This window comes from Halichoeres trimaculatus, unplaced genomic scaffold (assembly GCF_033239565.1).
Source record: "Halichoeres trimaculatus isolate MK-OKI-2021-1 unplaced genomic scaffold, fHalTri1.1 fHalTri1_scaffold_3, whole genome shotgun sequence".
In the NCBI taxonomy this organism is placed as follows: domain Eukaryota; kingdom Metazoa; phylum Chordata; class Actinopteri; order Labriformes; family Labridae; genus Halichoeres; species Halichoeres trimaculatus.
This window is the reverse complement of record NW_027437181.1, coordinates 247266-263462: the sequence shown is the minus strand read 5'-3', so window position 1 is coordinate 263462 and position 16197 is coordinate 247266. Positions and strand designations below refer to the sequence as shown.

Sequence of the window (16197 nt, the reverse complement as noted above, 5' to 3'; positions counted from 1 at the left end):
GAGGAAGGAGGAGGAATGTGAGTGTGTTAGTGTGTGACGGAGGTTTGCAGAGGAAGATGCACGCTGCTGTGAAAGAGTGCACGTCTGTTCACTGAGCATGATCTGAATCCTCCACATTCACATCCACAGCCCTGACCTGTAAAACATCCTGTCAGGGAGAAAGGGGGGCAGAAAGGGGGAGAAAATGGGGGAGAAATGGAGGAGATGGAGTAATGGGGGGAGGAGCAGGAAGAGGAGGGGGAAGCAGCCGCTGCTGAGGATTCACGTAACGCCACAGAGAAAGCAGAAAAAATAGCTTTGCCTGACTAACCTTCCTCTGGAATGTGTCCAATATATCCTCTGAGAGTGTGTGTGTGTGTGTGTGTGTGTGTGTGTGTGTGTGTGTGTGTGTGTGTGTGTGTGTGGCAGCCAGGCTTTCAGCATATAAATATCACATTACCACAGAAGGAAGCGCAGGCATCGGTCCGAGCTCCCAGCCGGCCTAACGAGCACGGGAGCTCCACTCAGAGGTCACAGTCGGAGCGCGCTCAGATGGGATTCCTCAGAAAGCGGCGTGGGCTCCACAGATAAGTGGCTCAGGTTGAAGGGATGTGATGCAGTGAGCCAATAGTTTCAGTGATCTGACGTGAGTCTCTGCATTAACTGGAGGAGATGGAGTCGACATGGACTGGATCAAAGCAGGAGGCAGGACGTTACAGAGGAAGACGACGAGGAGCAGATCCTTCCTCACACAGAGCCTCAGCATGGTGAGAAGGTTTAGGATGACTGAGTGGTATAAGCATCTCCTTCTGGTTTATCTGACTGTAATCATCACTACTCCAAACCTGAAGTGATGAATTTAATCCGTCTTCAATCTTGAACTACTCTAAAAAATCACTTTTAAACGCTGCTCTGTTGAACAGAGGTCAGATCGATTCATCCCTGGAGGTCAGGGAATAAAGCCGCTCTTGGACCTTTGGCAGATCTGAGTCTCAGGCTGAAGGTTCTGATCAGGAACCGGTTTCCCTCCCTCTGGCAAAAACAGATCAACACATCACTGCTGTTTGTGTCCCACCTGCTTTTGCTCTCCAAAGATAGGGGTTAGGGTTAAGACCGTTTGTCCTGCAGGTAACAGCTCCTGTTCACTTCTGATCTCTCAGTGCTACATGGACCACAACCATGCTACAAAACTGGACTGATGGACTGACCTCCCTAGTTATTATTATTATACTTAAAATAATTATTTTTGTAATTATCATTACCATTTATATTATTTATATTATTGTTATTATTATTATTATTATTATTATTATTATTATTATTATTATTAATATTATTATTATTATCATTATTATCATTATTATCATTATTATTATTATTATCATTAAGAATATTAATATTGTCATTATTATTATCAATATAATAATAATGACAATAATTATTATCTTTAACATTAGTATTATTACTATTTTTATTATTATTATTATTATTATTATCATCATTATTTAATTTTCTTTTACTATTATTATTATTATTATTATTATAATTATTATTATTATTATTATTATTATTATTATCATTACCATCATCATTATTATTATTATTATTAATATAATCATTATTATTTTCATTATTATTATCACTACAATTATAATGAAAAAATGATCATTATCATTAACGTTATTATTATTATTTTAATTATTATTATTATTTTTAGTATTTAATTTTCTTTAACTATTATTATTATGATTATTATTTTTATTATTATTATTATTAATATTATTGTTTTTTTAATTTTTATTTTTATTCTTACTTCATTTATGTTGGAGCTCTCAGGAATTAAACTAACACTATGTCAGGGGTGTGAGCTGCTGTAACTGCTGCAGGAGGAGGACAAACTAAATATTACAGTTAAAGTAGATAAAAACAGGAGGACTTGCTTCACCTGAGAGTTGTTGAGCTCAGAGCGAACACCTGAATGTTTCATGATCAGGATAAAAGGCAAAAACAGCCAACACTTTCAGATCAGACAGGTGTTCTGATAATTTTAGCTACCTCTGTAAATGAAGACAGTTAATCATAAACACACACTCTTTGCCCGCGACGCTGTTAGCAGGTCGTACTCTCTCTTACATATTTTGACTATGATGAAGCCTAACCCAGCAAAGCACACGTTAAACACATGTACAAACAGACCCTGCATGCAGATGACTGTTAAACATATGAGATAATTCTGAACCCTTTCCTTTGATGCTATGACTCTTTAGGACACGCTAACAACACGCTAACAACACGACCTGAGGCTTCCTGGTTAGCTGTGATGGTGTGACACTGAGGTAGCACACAGAACACACAGACCCCAACATGTGGTCAAACTGGATAGCATTCAACCATGATTCCCAGTTTGCACCTTCACCGCTCCTCAACAACACGTCACAACAGCTCCAGAGAAAACTGGAGCTGGTTCAGCGTCATGACGCCTGTGTCTGCCTGATCGATAGAAGAGAAACCACTGCTGCAGAGCGTCTGAAGGGGGACCTGCCCTGAGTGTGAAACGCTGGTGACCACACACTGAAAAACCTCTGCACAGACTGAAACCTGCAGCGTGTGCTTCAGTGTTAGCACTGCATCATGGGAAATCCAAAGACCCATTGATTAGACAACACAGGGACCAGGGACATGAGCAGAGCCGGACAAAGCCCACTCTTCCCTCTGCCCTCAGCGTTGTTTATATCAATCAATACAGCCATAAAAAGTCAAAGGTTCTCCTCCTGCAGACCGGACCCCCCTGACTGGTCTTCATGGATCCTGCAGCTCCTCAGCGTGCTGACTCCGGCTTCGGAAAGAGAAATAAATTAGACCCTATTAGGAGTGGGGATTGATCCGATCAATTCAGTCACCGCAGGAGTCAGCTGATGGTGTGACTGGAGCTCTGAGTGTGTGTGTGTGTGTGTGTGTGTGTGTGTGTGTGTGTGTGTGTGTGTGTGTGTGTGTGTGTCTGTGTGGGGGTGGGGATGTGCCTTAGCTTGAGCTGTGATCCAGTTTCTGGGCTGAGAACTGGTCCAGGGATGTGGTTTAACTGGAGCAGTTAAAGCAGAATGTGATCAGTGTGTGAGCGTCGTTGGTAAACCTGCTGTGTTAGGCTGAGGCTGTCCCCTCATCCTTTTTAATTATCTCCCCCTGCCTCTTACAGCACCACCCCCCCACCCCCCCCCCCCCACCCCCTGCCCCCCCCCTGCAGGAGGAAGGTCAGGCGCTCATATCCACCCACTGCTGAGCGAGCACAGGGGGTGGAGGTGCACAGACACAGCACAGATCATAATGGCTGGCCAATTATCTGTAGTGGGGGGAGGGGAGGGGAGGGGGGAGGGTGCTGGGAGGACTGGGAGATTATGGGGGGGTGGTTGTGGGGGGTGTGGATCAATACACCAGTCAATTTGTAATGAGGGAAAGAATTGGTCCAACTCAAGCAGATGGAAATCCTGTCCAGCCCGGGGTGGTCTCTCTGCTCCGTCCGTCAGCTGGGATCAATCCTCACAGCTGCTCTGTGCAACAGCGCCCCTACAGGGGAGAGACCGCTACTGCACCGGGTCAGTGTTTACAACATGTGCTGTCATGTTTGTTGGGCTGTGATTTACCTACGCACCACGTCCTCAAAATAATCCAGCAGCACTCACTCAGGAAAGCCCGAGGAACGTTTGTCCTTAACCTCCCACAGGACAGTACATCCTGCTCCTCACCCACTCTCCCACTCACCCACTCTCCCACTCTCCCACTCTCCCTGCCAACAGGCACAACATGCACTCTGCTCACAGGAAGAGGAGCTGGCTCACGCTGCTGCACGCGGAACAGCAAAGATGGTGAAAACATGAAGACACGACGCTCGGCCTCGTCATCACGCCGCGGTGCTGCTTCCTCTCTGCTGCCTTCACCACTCTCTACATCTGCCTCTCCTTCTTCTGAGGGGCCGTCTGCGGGGTGGGGGTGTTATTTATGGCTGCTCTGTGCGAGCGGACACACACACACACACACACACACACACAGAGGATGAAAGGGCAGTCACACTGCCTGCAAACATGGTTTTACAGCCCTGGGTGGAGCGAGTGGTGGAGAGGAGAAAGAGGACGGAGCACAAAGGGGAGAGCCCTCAGATTTACAGGTCCCAGCAGACAGAATGCTAACTATGCTGCAGCACATAGCTGAGGTGGTTGTTGGTTTGTAACCCAAACACACAGACACACACATGATGCGTGTGTTAAACATGCGTGCACAGATTCATGCAAACACACGTCCAGACTCCTCAGAGAGGATCACTGCGTCTCCATGTTTCTTTCTCTTTTCTCTCACACTGACCACAGATAACTCGACAGTTCACAGACGGGGCTGGATTCAGTTTACCATCACATGCAACATATCAGCCTGTGTGTACATGTGTGTACATGTGTGTTCATGTGTGTGAGGGCTTGTTAGTGCAGCCTCAGCATTCTACCAATCCTCTGCTCCCTGTACCTGTCTCCTCTGTGTGTGAGTCTCTGTGTGACAGGAGGATAGAGAGTGAGCCGAGGAGGAGAAGAGAAGGAGGTTACAGCCAACTGTTCACATGTGTGTGTGTGTGTGTGTGTGTGTGTGTGTGTGTGTGTGTGTGTGTGTGTGTGTGTGTGTGTGTGTGTGTTTAGACATGGACCTTCCTCTGAAAATAAGAGTGAGGAGACGTCAGGCATCGACACGTTCAGTCACTTTAAAGACTTGAGTTACTGTTTTAAAGCCAAAATGGCGGCCCAGTGTTGAGTGTAAGCTGCAGTGCAGCCACCTGCCACTAGGGGTGTAAATCACCAGTTTCATGACGATACGATACGATATCGATTCTTTGGACGATATGATATTTGCCGATATCACAAAGTCTGTCACGATACGATACGATACAATACGATACGATACGATACGATACGATACGATACGATACGATACGATACGATACGATACGATACGATACGATACGATACGATACGATACGATACGATACGATACGATACGATACGATAGGGTACGGTACGGTACGATACAATAAGATACGATACGATACGATACGATACGATATGATACGATACAATATGATATGATACGATAAGATACGACACGGTACAGTACGGTAAGGTACAGTGGTACGGTACGGTACGATATGATACGATACGATACGATACGACGCGATACGATAAGATACGATACGATACGGTACGGTACGGTACGGTACGATACGGTACGGTACGGTACGGTACGGTACGGTACGGTACGATACGATATGATACGATACGACACGACACGGTAGAGTACGGTAAGGTACGATATGATACGATACGATACGATACGATACGATACGATTCAGGGGCCTTCGATCGATTTAAGACGATATTATTTCCTCACTGAACACAATCAGCAACATTTCACCTGAGGAAGAAAGAAATACAAAACAGTTTTGATAGTTTATAACTGAAATGTGGAACGATGTGCTGACAGTGACAGTTTGTAGAGGATTATAGCCATCTGTATGATCTGATTATGTTTTAAAATTAAAACGGGTTAAATTCAGGTAAGGTGCTTTTTGCCCCCACAGTTACCTTATGGGTCTGACTGTTATACTCTGTTTGATCATTATATCAAGTAATGATGCAACACTATCATTAAAAATTACTGATTACATAAACTTTATTATTGACCTCCAACATTTGACCATTTTCTATCAAACCAAAAATTTGAAGCTTTGATTTTAACTAAACCCAAACATTTGTTCAACATTAGAACGATCAACTTAACGAACTTAACATTGATAGTTTTTTTTTTACTGTGACGCTGATAACCACAGTTTGTATGTCAGTGTGATCAGACTTTGTTTCTCTGTGTAATAGTCGATGTGGAGGAGGAATGACACTAAGCTCTCACCGTTTGACTTTTTAACTTTATGAAATTTCATGAATCAGTGGCTACAAAATCTAATGATGAGATAATTCACTGCAGTCGTGTGATGATGACCTCCTGTCGTCTGTGCAGCATCCTCTGCAGTCAGGTCGACCGTATCTTACCCGGATACAGGAGAGCTGTTTTATGATTGGCCCATATGTCTGGCTCCCTTTTAGCTCTGTGATGCTAACAGCGTCTTGCTACACGTTGGCCTACAGCGGTGTGACTCGGTGGGAGCTAAACAGAACATTTTACAGCAGGATAAACATGGCGTGGCGTGTCAGAGAGTGGAAAGGTTCAGATGTGTGTCTCATACGCTGAGTGCGTGAGGCTGAGAGGAAACTTCACAACGACTCGCGGTTGGACGGAAACGGACATGCGTGTCCGGTCGGGATTTCAAAATAAAGGCGTAAATTAAAGACCACGATGTTGATCGATGCTTCGACTTTCCATCGATGTGATGTATCGATCTATATCCATGGATCATTACACCCCTACCTGCCTCTAGTCAGGCCTGTAGCTGCACTTATGGACAAAAATGCTATAATGCTTTACGACCAGGGTGTAAACAGGCACAGATGGCATCTCTCAGAGCAGCATGTTTGGCATCAATTAAACACAGGAAACAGACGGAGGTGGATTCAGTCTTTGTCAAATAGAAACTGCTCCAAAACAACTCAACTGGAACAAAATGTATCAGTGTGGACGATCACCTGGAGCTAGATCGGCTAACGTTAGCCACACTTTCCCACATGCTCTGTAAAGCAGTTTGATCTTACCCTCAGACGTTTGTTCTAGTTTAAAGCCTCCATCTGTTTCACACTGACTACAGTGACACCTCTGGCCAGAAATGGTAGTGCTCTTCAGGATAAAGACTCCGTTTCCCATGAGCGCCATCACCTACCACCATACCTAACGTCATAAAGACGGGACTCTTGCCAAGGTGTGCATTTGTTTTGGACACCAATAAATCCAGAGCAGATTGTCTTTTTAACTCTACAACTTTTCCCAGGATGCAAAGCGGCGAGATGCAGTTGAAACAGTTTGAAAGCTGCTCCCATGGTGAAACTCTGCTGGACGGCTCAGAGTCCTCAGAGGACTTTAGGTCTACGTGTCAGAAATGGATTCATGTTCTCACAACAAAGTCCAACACGACCACCGATAACGAGAAAAAACACTGAGCAGGAAGTGAGTCGGGTTTAAAACCACAAACAGGCAAATAAATAAAAGTGAGACTATTTCATGATTACAAAATCCTCACAGGGTTTTTGGTAAACTGGGAAATGAACCACTTGAGACATTCCTGAAATAATAATTAAATGTGATTATTTTTGGTTGTAAATCTGAACACCACTCTACTGTCAACAACCGTCTGCAGCATTAAATGTTAGAAACACTCTCACGATCCACCACAGCCCAAACTGACTCCTCTCAGTTTCTAATTTCAGTCCAAAGCAGAGAAATAATCAGCGACAGCTCCGAGAGCCATCGAGCGCTGATATTCCTCAGCCTCTGAGCCGTGAATGTTCATTTCAGGATAACTACCCCATGACTATTGATTTCCCTGTGAGCAACAAAACAATTAATAGTCTGAGCTCAGAATAACAAACATCTCATAAAATGGAAAAGGAGACCAGACTCATGAGCCTCAGACAGAGCTGATCTTTCCAGAGACAGAGGAAAAACCGTCCAGACCAGGACGGCGACGTGGTTCAGTCAGAGCGAGCAGCACGGACGGAGGATGGGAGACTGACTCTGAACACGATGACTTCACAGGGAGTGGAGAGTTTTTCCACTTCATACTGAGTTAAACTGCAATTAGTTAAACTAATCTGGGTGTTAGAGCTTAACTTAGCTTTTTATGAGCCCAGAAAGTACGACTGCCAGCAGAACAGCTCCACGCTTTGCCTCAGACACTGACACTAACACTAACCCTAACTTTACCTAACACTAACTTTACCTAACACTAACTTTACCTAACACTAACTTTACCTAACACTAACCTAACACTAACTTTACCTAACCCTAACTTTACCTAACACTAACTTTACCTAACACTAACTTTACCTAACACTAACTTTACCTAACACTAACTTTACCTAACCCTAACACTAACCTAACACTAACCTAACCCTAACACTAACCTAACCCTAACTTTACCTAACACTAACTTTACCTAACCCTAACTTTACCTAACACTAACTTTACCTAACCCTAACTTAACCTAACACTAACCTAACCCTAACTTTACCTAACACTAACCTAACCCTAACTTTACCTAACACTAACTTTACCTAACCCTAACTTTACCTAACACTAACCTAACCCTAACTTTACCTAACACTAACTTTACCTAACCCTAACTTTACCTAACACTAACCTAACCCTAACTTTACCTAACACTAACCCTAACTTTACCTAACACTAACCCTAACCCTAACTTTACCTAACCCTAACTTTACCTAACACTAACCTAACCCTAACTTTACCTAACACTAACCCTAACTTTACCTAACACTAACCCTAACCCTAACTTTACCTAACCCTAACTTTACCTAACACTGTGTTTAGTTTTAGTTTTTCATACCTTATTAACCAGGTGCAAGATTGAAAAAGGTCAGAGTAAATATTTTGTAACACTGTTTATTTTCAGTCCAACATAGAGCTCACTGCTCAACTGTTGGCTGCTGCCTTAAACACAACAAAATAATATAAACTAAATTAAAAAAATATAAACATAAAATATATTAAAAAAATGTTAACATAAATTACATAAAAATAATTCAAACATAAATTATATAAAAATAATATAACTATAAATTAAATTAAAATAATAAAAACATAAATGATATAAAACAATATAATCTGATCTTTGATCATTAGAAACTTGGACTCTGTAACAATAAAGTCAGACTCAGATGAAATTTAACTGTCACAGATGCTCTGATTCGTTGCTCCTCTACGTTTGGTCTCAGCACAGCGCACAGCCAGTCAGTGCAGTAAACAAACACGACCCAGTACGTCACTATGATGGTGCCGTACGGCGCTGACAACTGCTGAAAACTGCTGAAAACTGTGGTAAAACTCGATTTATTTAAATCCTAAAGGCTGTTAATATTGTCAGAAACTATAACGATCATTTAGTCTTTAATTTTAGTTAGTTTCAGTTAGTTTAGTGAACACAAGATACAGTTTTAGTTTACTTATGGTTTTTGTTTTCTTTTCTAGTTTTTATTAGTTTGAGTTAACTGAAATGTATTTTACATTTTAGTTTAGTTTTTGGTTTCGTTGTAGTTAACTATTATAACCTTGAACCAGAGTCCTTAAACCAGGCTCCACTGGATCCCCCTTTACCATCTGAATGTGAAGATGAGGAAATAAAAACCCGAGCTTTGCACGGGGTCGTTTCTGAGAGCTGGTCTGTGACGTGACCTGGGTCTGTCATGGTTCTGGTGGGAGGTCTCTGATATAATGAGCCTGAGTTTCTGTCTCAGTGGTTGGTTTGACTGTAAGCTGAGAGGGAGTCACTTAAGACAAAGGGCAGTCTGCCCTCTGCTGGTCAGAAATGATATTACACAGGACTGAATATTCACAGTCAAACACAGCGCCTCCCTAAAACGGTTTAACAGATAAAATAACAGAAAGTTTTTCTGAGGATCTTCCCCATATGCTGGTTTTATACAGGAATCACTTCCCCCTCTCTGATTCGTTTGTGTGTCCAGGTGAGTACCTCTGTCTGGATTTGAATCAGACATTTTCATTGGTCCAAACTGATTGATCTGATGTTTCACTGACCTGTTCTCTGAACTGCTCCTGGGACAGACAGTCGGTCACGTTGACGCAGCCCAGCAGGCAGCCGGTGGGGTACTCTTTGGGGAACCGCGGCTCTGCAGACAGGAAACAGGTGTGTCACCAAACCACGCAGACACAGCTTTAATGTGTGTTTCAGTCCAGACTATATTTATTTTAAATCTATGATAAGCGGTCCAGGTCTGCGGCCTCTGTCCTGAATCTCCCTGAAGACTGAAAACCCCCAAAAATAACTTTAAAAACTTCATGATGGGAAGAATCACACTCTGAGTAACTTTATACTGAAACAAACTTTGACTAAAAGCAGAAACTGAGTAAAAACTGAGTTTGAATGACTACAAACAGCACACAGGCTGAAATATGAACCAAACAAACCTGAAGTTTCTGACGTTACAGCTAAAACTACCTGAGGGTCAGAGTTAACGTTTGTGTGTGTGTTTGCTAACAGGCCGTCTCCTCCTGTGCTCAGAGGACGCTCTCTGGGCTGTGTGCAGTTCCTTCACCTTTCTTGTGGATGTGGCGGTACATGGTTTCCACCTCAGCGACCTCCTGGGGGGTGGGTTTTTTAGCTGCAGCAGCGATCCAGAGACGACCCCGATGGGATGTGTACCAGGTCCGTCCCTCCACCCTGCAGACACGCAGACCAGGAGACGTAAAGAAACGTGAGCTCTGTGCCTTTAACCTGACTGGATCCCTGAGTTAGTCTCTGTGTCTGTCCCCTCGTCACCTCTTGATGCCTCTGACGAGCAGCGAGGCCCACGGTTGGTGCATGCTGAGGCACCAGCCTCCGTCAGACATCTCCTGCAGCTCCCTGTCCTGGAGGCGGAGCTTGGATCGCTCCTCCGTCCCCTTTTCTCTGGAGGAACTCTTTCCCTGATCCACGTTCCTCTTGTTCATTTCACCTCCTCCAACATCCACCCACTGGAGGAGGAGAAGGAGCATGGTTTCACAGCGTAAAGGATAAACTCAGGAGGTAATCTCTGTGAACATCTGAAAACTCACTGACCTCCGGCGCCGCCTGCAGGATGTTGGGGTTGACCAGCTCTCCCAGCGTTTGTCGTCCACCTCTGCGCCCGGAGACCGTCGGTGAGTTTGACACAGGGTCACGGCTCATGGCGTGGAGGGTTTCATCCAGCCTGCAGGGTGATGTAAAGAGAGAGGCGTGATGGTCCTGAAGGACAGAGACCTGCTCCTTTAATCATGGTTTAATAAGGCAGCATCAGGTTTCCTCACTTGCTGTAGTACTCCTTCAGGCTGTTTCCTTCATCGATCACTTGTCTGCCCGCGAAGTCCAGCGTGATCTTCCTGTCCTTACGGGACGCGTGGCGAAGCTCCCGGAGCTCCTCCTCCTTCTTCTTCAGCTTCTCCCGCTCGCCAGGCGACAGCCACTGGTTGGACTCGGTGGCGAAGTAGTCGGACTCGTCGTCCAGGACCTGGGTCCTCCTGACACTGGGGTTGGAGACAGCGGTGAGATCAGGTTTCTTTACGCTGCGATCAGAAAGTGAAAGTGTTCCTCCTCATACCTGTTCCTGTCAAACTCCAGCAGCTTGTCTTTGTGCTGCACGGCCTTCTCCAACCCCACCTTCATCAGCGCCTCCTGGTGGGGGAGGAAATCCCTCTCTGCAGCGTCTGTCCCAGGAGAAACACAGACTCTCAGTAACCCAACCTTAGATCTGATCTTTAGATGATCCTGCTCCGCTCTCACCTCCCATCAGCTTCTTCCTCAGCTTCTGGCTCTTGTTGGAATCTCGCTGCAGGATCTCCTGCTCCTCCCGGGTACAGACCTGAAGGACAAAGGACAGAGGACAGAGGACAGAGGACAGAGGACAGAGGACAGAGGACAGAGGAGAGAGGACAGAGGAGAGAGACCAGAGGACAGAGGAGAGTCTGAAACCTGTCGACACCCGGGCTGACACACAAACATCCAGTGAAGGACTGAGAGGACTGAGGGGACTGAGAGGACTGAGGGGACTGAGAGGACTGAGGGGACTGAGGGGACTGAGGGGACTGAGGGGACTGAGGGGACTGAGAGGACTGAGAGGACTGAGGGGACTGAGAGGACTGAGGGGACTGAGGGGACTGAGGGGACTGAGAGGACTGAGAGGACTGAGGGGACTGAGGGGACTGAGGGGACTGAGGGGACTGAGAGGACTGAGAGGACTGAGGGGACTGAGAGGACTGAGGGGACTGAGAGGACTGAGAGGACTGAGAGGACTGAGGGGACTGAGGGGACTGAGGGGACTGAGAGGACTGAGAGGACTGAGGGGACTGAGAGGACTGAGGGGACTGAGAGGACTGAGGGGACTGAGAGGACTGAGGGGACCAAGGGGACTGAGAGGACTGAGAGGACTGAGGGGACTGAGGGGACTGAGAGGACTGAGAGGACTGAGGGGACTGAGAGGACTGAGGGGACTGAGAGGACTGAGGGGACCAAGGGGACTGAGAGGACTGAGGGGACTGAGAGGACTGAGGGGACTGAGAGGACTGAGGGGACTGAGGGACTGAGAGGACTGAGGGGACTGAGGGGACTGAGGGGACTGAGGGGACTGAGGGGACTGAGGGGACTGAGAGGACTGAGGGGACTGAGAGGACTGAGGGACTGAGGGGACTGAGAGGACTGAGGGGATGCTCTCACCAGACTCCCACAGAAGAGGCAGGGCCCTGATCCTTCCTGCTCACACACGATGCGCCCGCAGCTGATGCAGTTGTTGATGAGTTTGTGCTTTTGAGCAAGGCACTCACAGGCATGTCGACCCGGGAGCACGACGGCCAGCCGGTCCTGGCCCTCCTTGTTGTAGAGGCTGACGAACTTGTTCTTCTTCTTGGTTGAGGAGTTAGCGCTGCTCTCCTGGGCCTGTGGGGAGAGGAGGAGATAAAACTGATCCAGGAGGATCCACCAGATGAAGGTCACACTAACCAAAGTCTGGACTGACCCTCATCAGGTCCATGGGGGTTTTGACGGCCTCTGGTTCAGGGTCAGCCTGGCTCACAGTCATCACTTCCTGTTTGTTGCGGCCTTTGCGTTTGGACTTCTTCTGGGAGTCTCTGCTCAGCTCCTGTGAATCTGGAGGAGGAAGCGGTTACCGTCAGCGAGTATCTCTGCAGCTCTAACAGTCGTTTGACGGCGGTGGAAACGTGCGGCTCACCTGCCGAGGAGACGGACTCCTTGAGGAGGAAAAGCCCGCTGGGGTCCGAGGCCTGTTTCTGGGTCTTCCTCCACCTGCTGACCAGCTCGGATATGAAGAGCCCTTTCCTGCCGTCGGTGCCCTGCAGGAGGTCTCCCACGTACTCCTCCATCTCCTCGGCTCTCTCAATGGACAGGATGTATCTGGACAGCAGACGGTGGAAACATTAAAGATAAAAAACAATAATGATTGCACTTCAATCGATGACTTTGGATTTTTTAAACATTGAAGTTTTTTTTCTGAGATTGTTCTGAAAAAGTTTAAAACAAACTAAATGTGTGAATACAAGAGCAGGAAATGAGAAGTAACTAAATGCTGGTTAAAATGACTGTTGTTGGTAATTAAAAACACAGGACAATGATCTATAAACATTAAACTAATGAGTGTTTGATTTTAATGACGTGACTTTTCTAAAAGCAGCAGAGAAATAATCCAGATCTCGTAAACCCTCCTCTGTGTCTGACACGTTTTACTGATGACATAAACAGTTTTCTTACAACAACTGTTATCTACATAAAATTGACTGAGTAAATGAGTTTCAGGTCCCTGAAGTTAAAATGAACAATAATAAAACAAAGACAGGACACAGCAACATTAAAAACATGAAGAATAATTAGAGTATGACCTGAGCTGATAACTGTTTATGATGAAATAAGGTCAAGTTATGTCTCAAATATTAACAGAGTGCACGATAAAAACAATAAAACTAATATACACATACAGCATAATGACGAGCTTTGACTCTGACTGTTTGTTTTTCTGGGATTTACCGACACGTCACCGTTTTGATCAGGAGTGATTAAAGTTTCAAACTGATTTCATGTTTTTAAACTCAAAGTTGAGCCAAAAAACTGGATTTTTCTGTGACATTAAATTCATCAAAAATACCTCACAACCACTAAATCACTTCTTTTCTGTCTAGGAGCACACACTACTGACAGATATTTGTTATTTTAAAAAAAAATCATAATGTTTCTAACTTTTTGTTTCTGCTTCCTGTTGAACAGTGCATTTAAGAATTTATTAATAACAACAATAATTATATTTTAGCATGAAAGTTATTATTCTGATTACAGAGCCCGCACAGAAACATAACAAGTGTTTGGGTAGTCAGCTATAATCTGTTAACGTAGGCCACTGCTGATGATGTGTAATGTGTTTATAACATGTAACTGGCCGGTGAAGTTATGGCCTTTCTGTAAAAAAAGACTTTAAGGAGTCATTCAGGATCAGGTCTGGATCAGAGAGACCACCTCCTCAGGCAGGTCGTTTGGGGGCCCAAGGCAAACCCAGTCCATGGGGCCCTCCATGTCCTTGTAACTCCTCTTCCTCAGAGCTAGACTGGCCTTCCCTGGGTCCACTGTCTCTGTCCCAGAATCAAGGCATGAGACAGTGCTAATCTTGTTCATGCTAACTTAACACAACTAAATGCATTTCCTCAAGTTCTGTACTTTAGTTTGATTTAGAAAAAAGTGAATCCATCATTTAGTCCACTTTGTCCTGGATTTGAAATCTTTTATGGTCCATTGAAGCTTATTTGTCCCACAGTGGGGAATTTACAGAGTAACAGTAACAAACAAGAAAGGATGAAGGGAAAAACATTACAATAGGTAAATATTGAAAAAAATAATTTAGTAAAGAAAAAATATGTAAATATCAAGCACAACATCAAACTGGAAAAAAATCTACTGAAAGAGGTGATATTTACAGTTAGCATACTTTTTGGTACTATTATTTTAAAGTGAATGTGTTTTTATTTGACCCCCTGTCCAGTGAGTTATGTTTCCAAAAAAGAGATTTATACAATAATGTTTATCAGCAACTCCAAAAGTTTGATTTAGAGAAAATGATCCTGTTTCCTGGGCTAGATAAAGTCCTTAAAATCCTAAAAGTCTGATATGTTTATCTCAGATCTCAGAGCAACATTGGTTTTATTTCACACTTGGTTGAAAATAAGAAAAAAATGGTAAAAAGTGTTTTTTCCACTTTCTTCCTGAATCAAATGTTCAGATGTGTTGTAACATGGAATAGCCCATTGAATAAGAAGGGAGGGGGAGGAGCCAAAACCATCATTACAGATTAAGCCTTTGATGGATTTTGAAGCATGTGAAGTAAGATTTAGAAAAAAGAAATGCTTTCAGTTGAAGAGAACTTCATAAATCAGTTTTTAAGAGATGCTTTGGGGGCCCCTGGGAATCTTGGGGCCCCAGGCAACTGCCTGTGTTTGCCTAATTGTAGCTACGCCCCTGCTCGTTCCTCATGTTCACTCAGAAACTGTCTGTGATCTGATGAGTCATCAAACTATAGACACTCAACACGTTATTTGGTTTAAAGGCAAATACCGGACATACAAAGAGCTCCACCGTCCACTGTTACACTGAAACATAACAGTGAAACGGTGGGTCATAACGTCTCTTATCGTTAGCTCTAACAGAACCATCAGAACCACACACTGTGGGTTATAAAGTCTCTTATCGTTAGCTTGCTCTAACAGAACCATCGGAACCACACAGTGGGTTATAACGTCTCTTATCGTTAGCTGTAACAGAACCATCAGAACCACACTGTGGGTTATAACGTCTCTTATCGTTAGCTGTAACAGAACCATCAGAACCACACTGTGGGTTATAACGTCTCTTATCGTTAGCTGTAACAGAACCATCAGAACCACACACAGTGGGTCATAACGTCTCTTATCGTTATCTTGCTCTAACAGAACCATCGGAACCACACAGTGGGTTATAACGTCTCTTATCGTTAGCTGTAACAGAACCATCAGAACCACACACAGTGGGTCATAACGTCTCTTATCGTTAGCTTGCTCTAACAGAACCATCGGAACCACACTGTGGGTCATAACATCTCTTACTGGACGATGTCCTCGCAGGCCTCCAGGCCGAACTGGTGGTGGAGCTGGTCCACACACCACCGCAGCAGAGCCTCCGACATGTTCCCGGTGAAAGATGAGGAAAACTTTGGTTTCAGGCTCAGGGATGAAGGTTTCTGAGTCGGTAACTCAGCTCAGAGGATGTTTCCACCCGGTGAAATAATAAGGGCGCACACGGAACAGAATCCTGAAGGAACTCGTGCTGAGGACTAAAGTTCCGTGTGAGCTTCGTGTTACTTTAAATCATGTTTCAGACTGAAATGACTCCGTTATTTTCCCCTGCTCTCTTTGACCACATGTTACATTTTCAGCCTTTACAGGATTTTATGGCGCAGCTGCAACGAGCTGCGACTGTGAAGTTCGACCACTAGGGGGCAGTCT

The 16197-nt window shown here is 44.7% G+C and overlaps 1 protein-coding gene across 1 annotated transcript in view; it reads right to left on the bottom strand.

Moving 5' to 3' along the window:
* Positions 1-16047, bottom strand: part of trip4 (thyroid hormone receptor interactor 4) — a 98948-nt gene extending 82901 nt beyond the window's left edge. The window contains exons 1-11 of the mRNA XM_074666584.1: positions 15799-16047; positions 12891-13072; positions 12678-12808; positions 12380-12598; positions 11450-11528; positions 11268-11373; positions 10978-11193; positions 10751-10880; positions 10472-10665; positions 10248-10372; positions 9730-9821 (exon numbers count right to left, since the gene is read on the bottom strand). Of these exons, the coding sequence (XP_074522685.1) occupies positions 9730-9821; positions 10248-10372; positions 10472-10665; positions 10751-10880; positions 10978-11193; positions 11268-11373; positions 11450-11528; positions 12380-12598; positions 12678-12808; positions 12891-13072; positions 15799-15878 (1554 nt within the window). The 5' untranslated portion in view covers positions 15879-16047. The remainder of the gene's footprint in view (positions 1-9729; positions 9822-10247; positions 10373-10471; positions 10666-10750; positions 10881-10977; positions 11194-11267; positions 11374-11449; positions 11529-12379; positions 12599-12677; positions 12809-12890; positions 13073-15798) is intronic.
* Between the last annotated feature and the right edge of the window lie 150 nt (positions 16048-16197).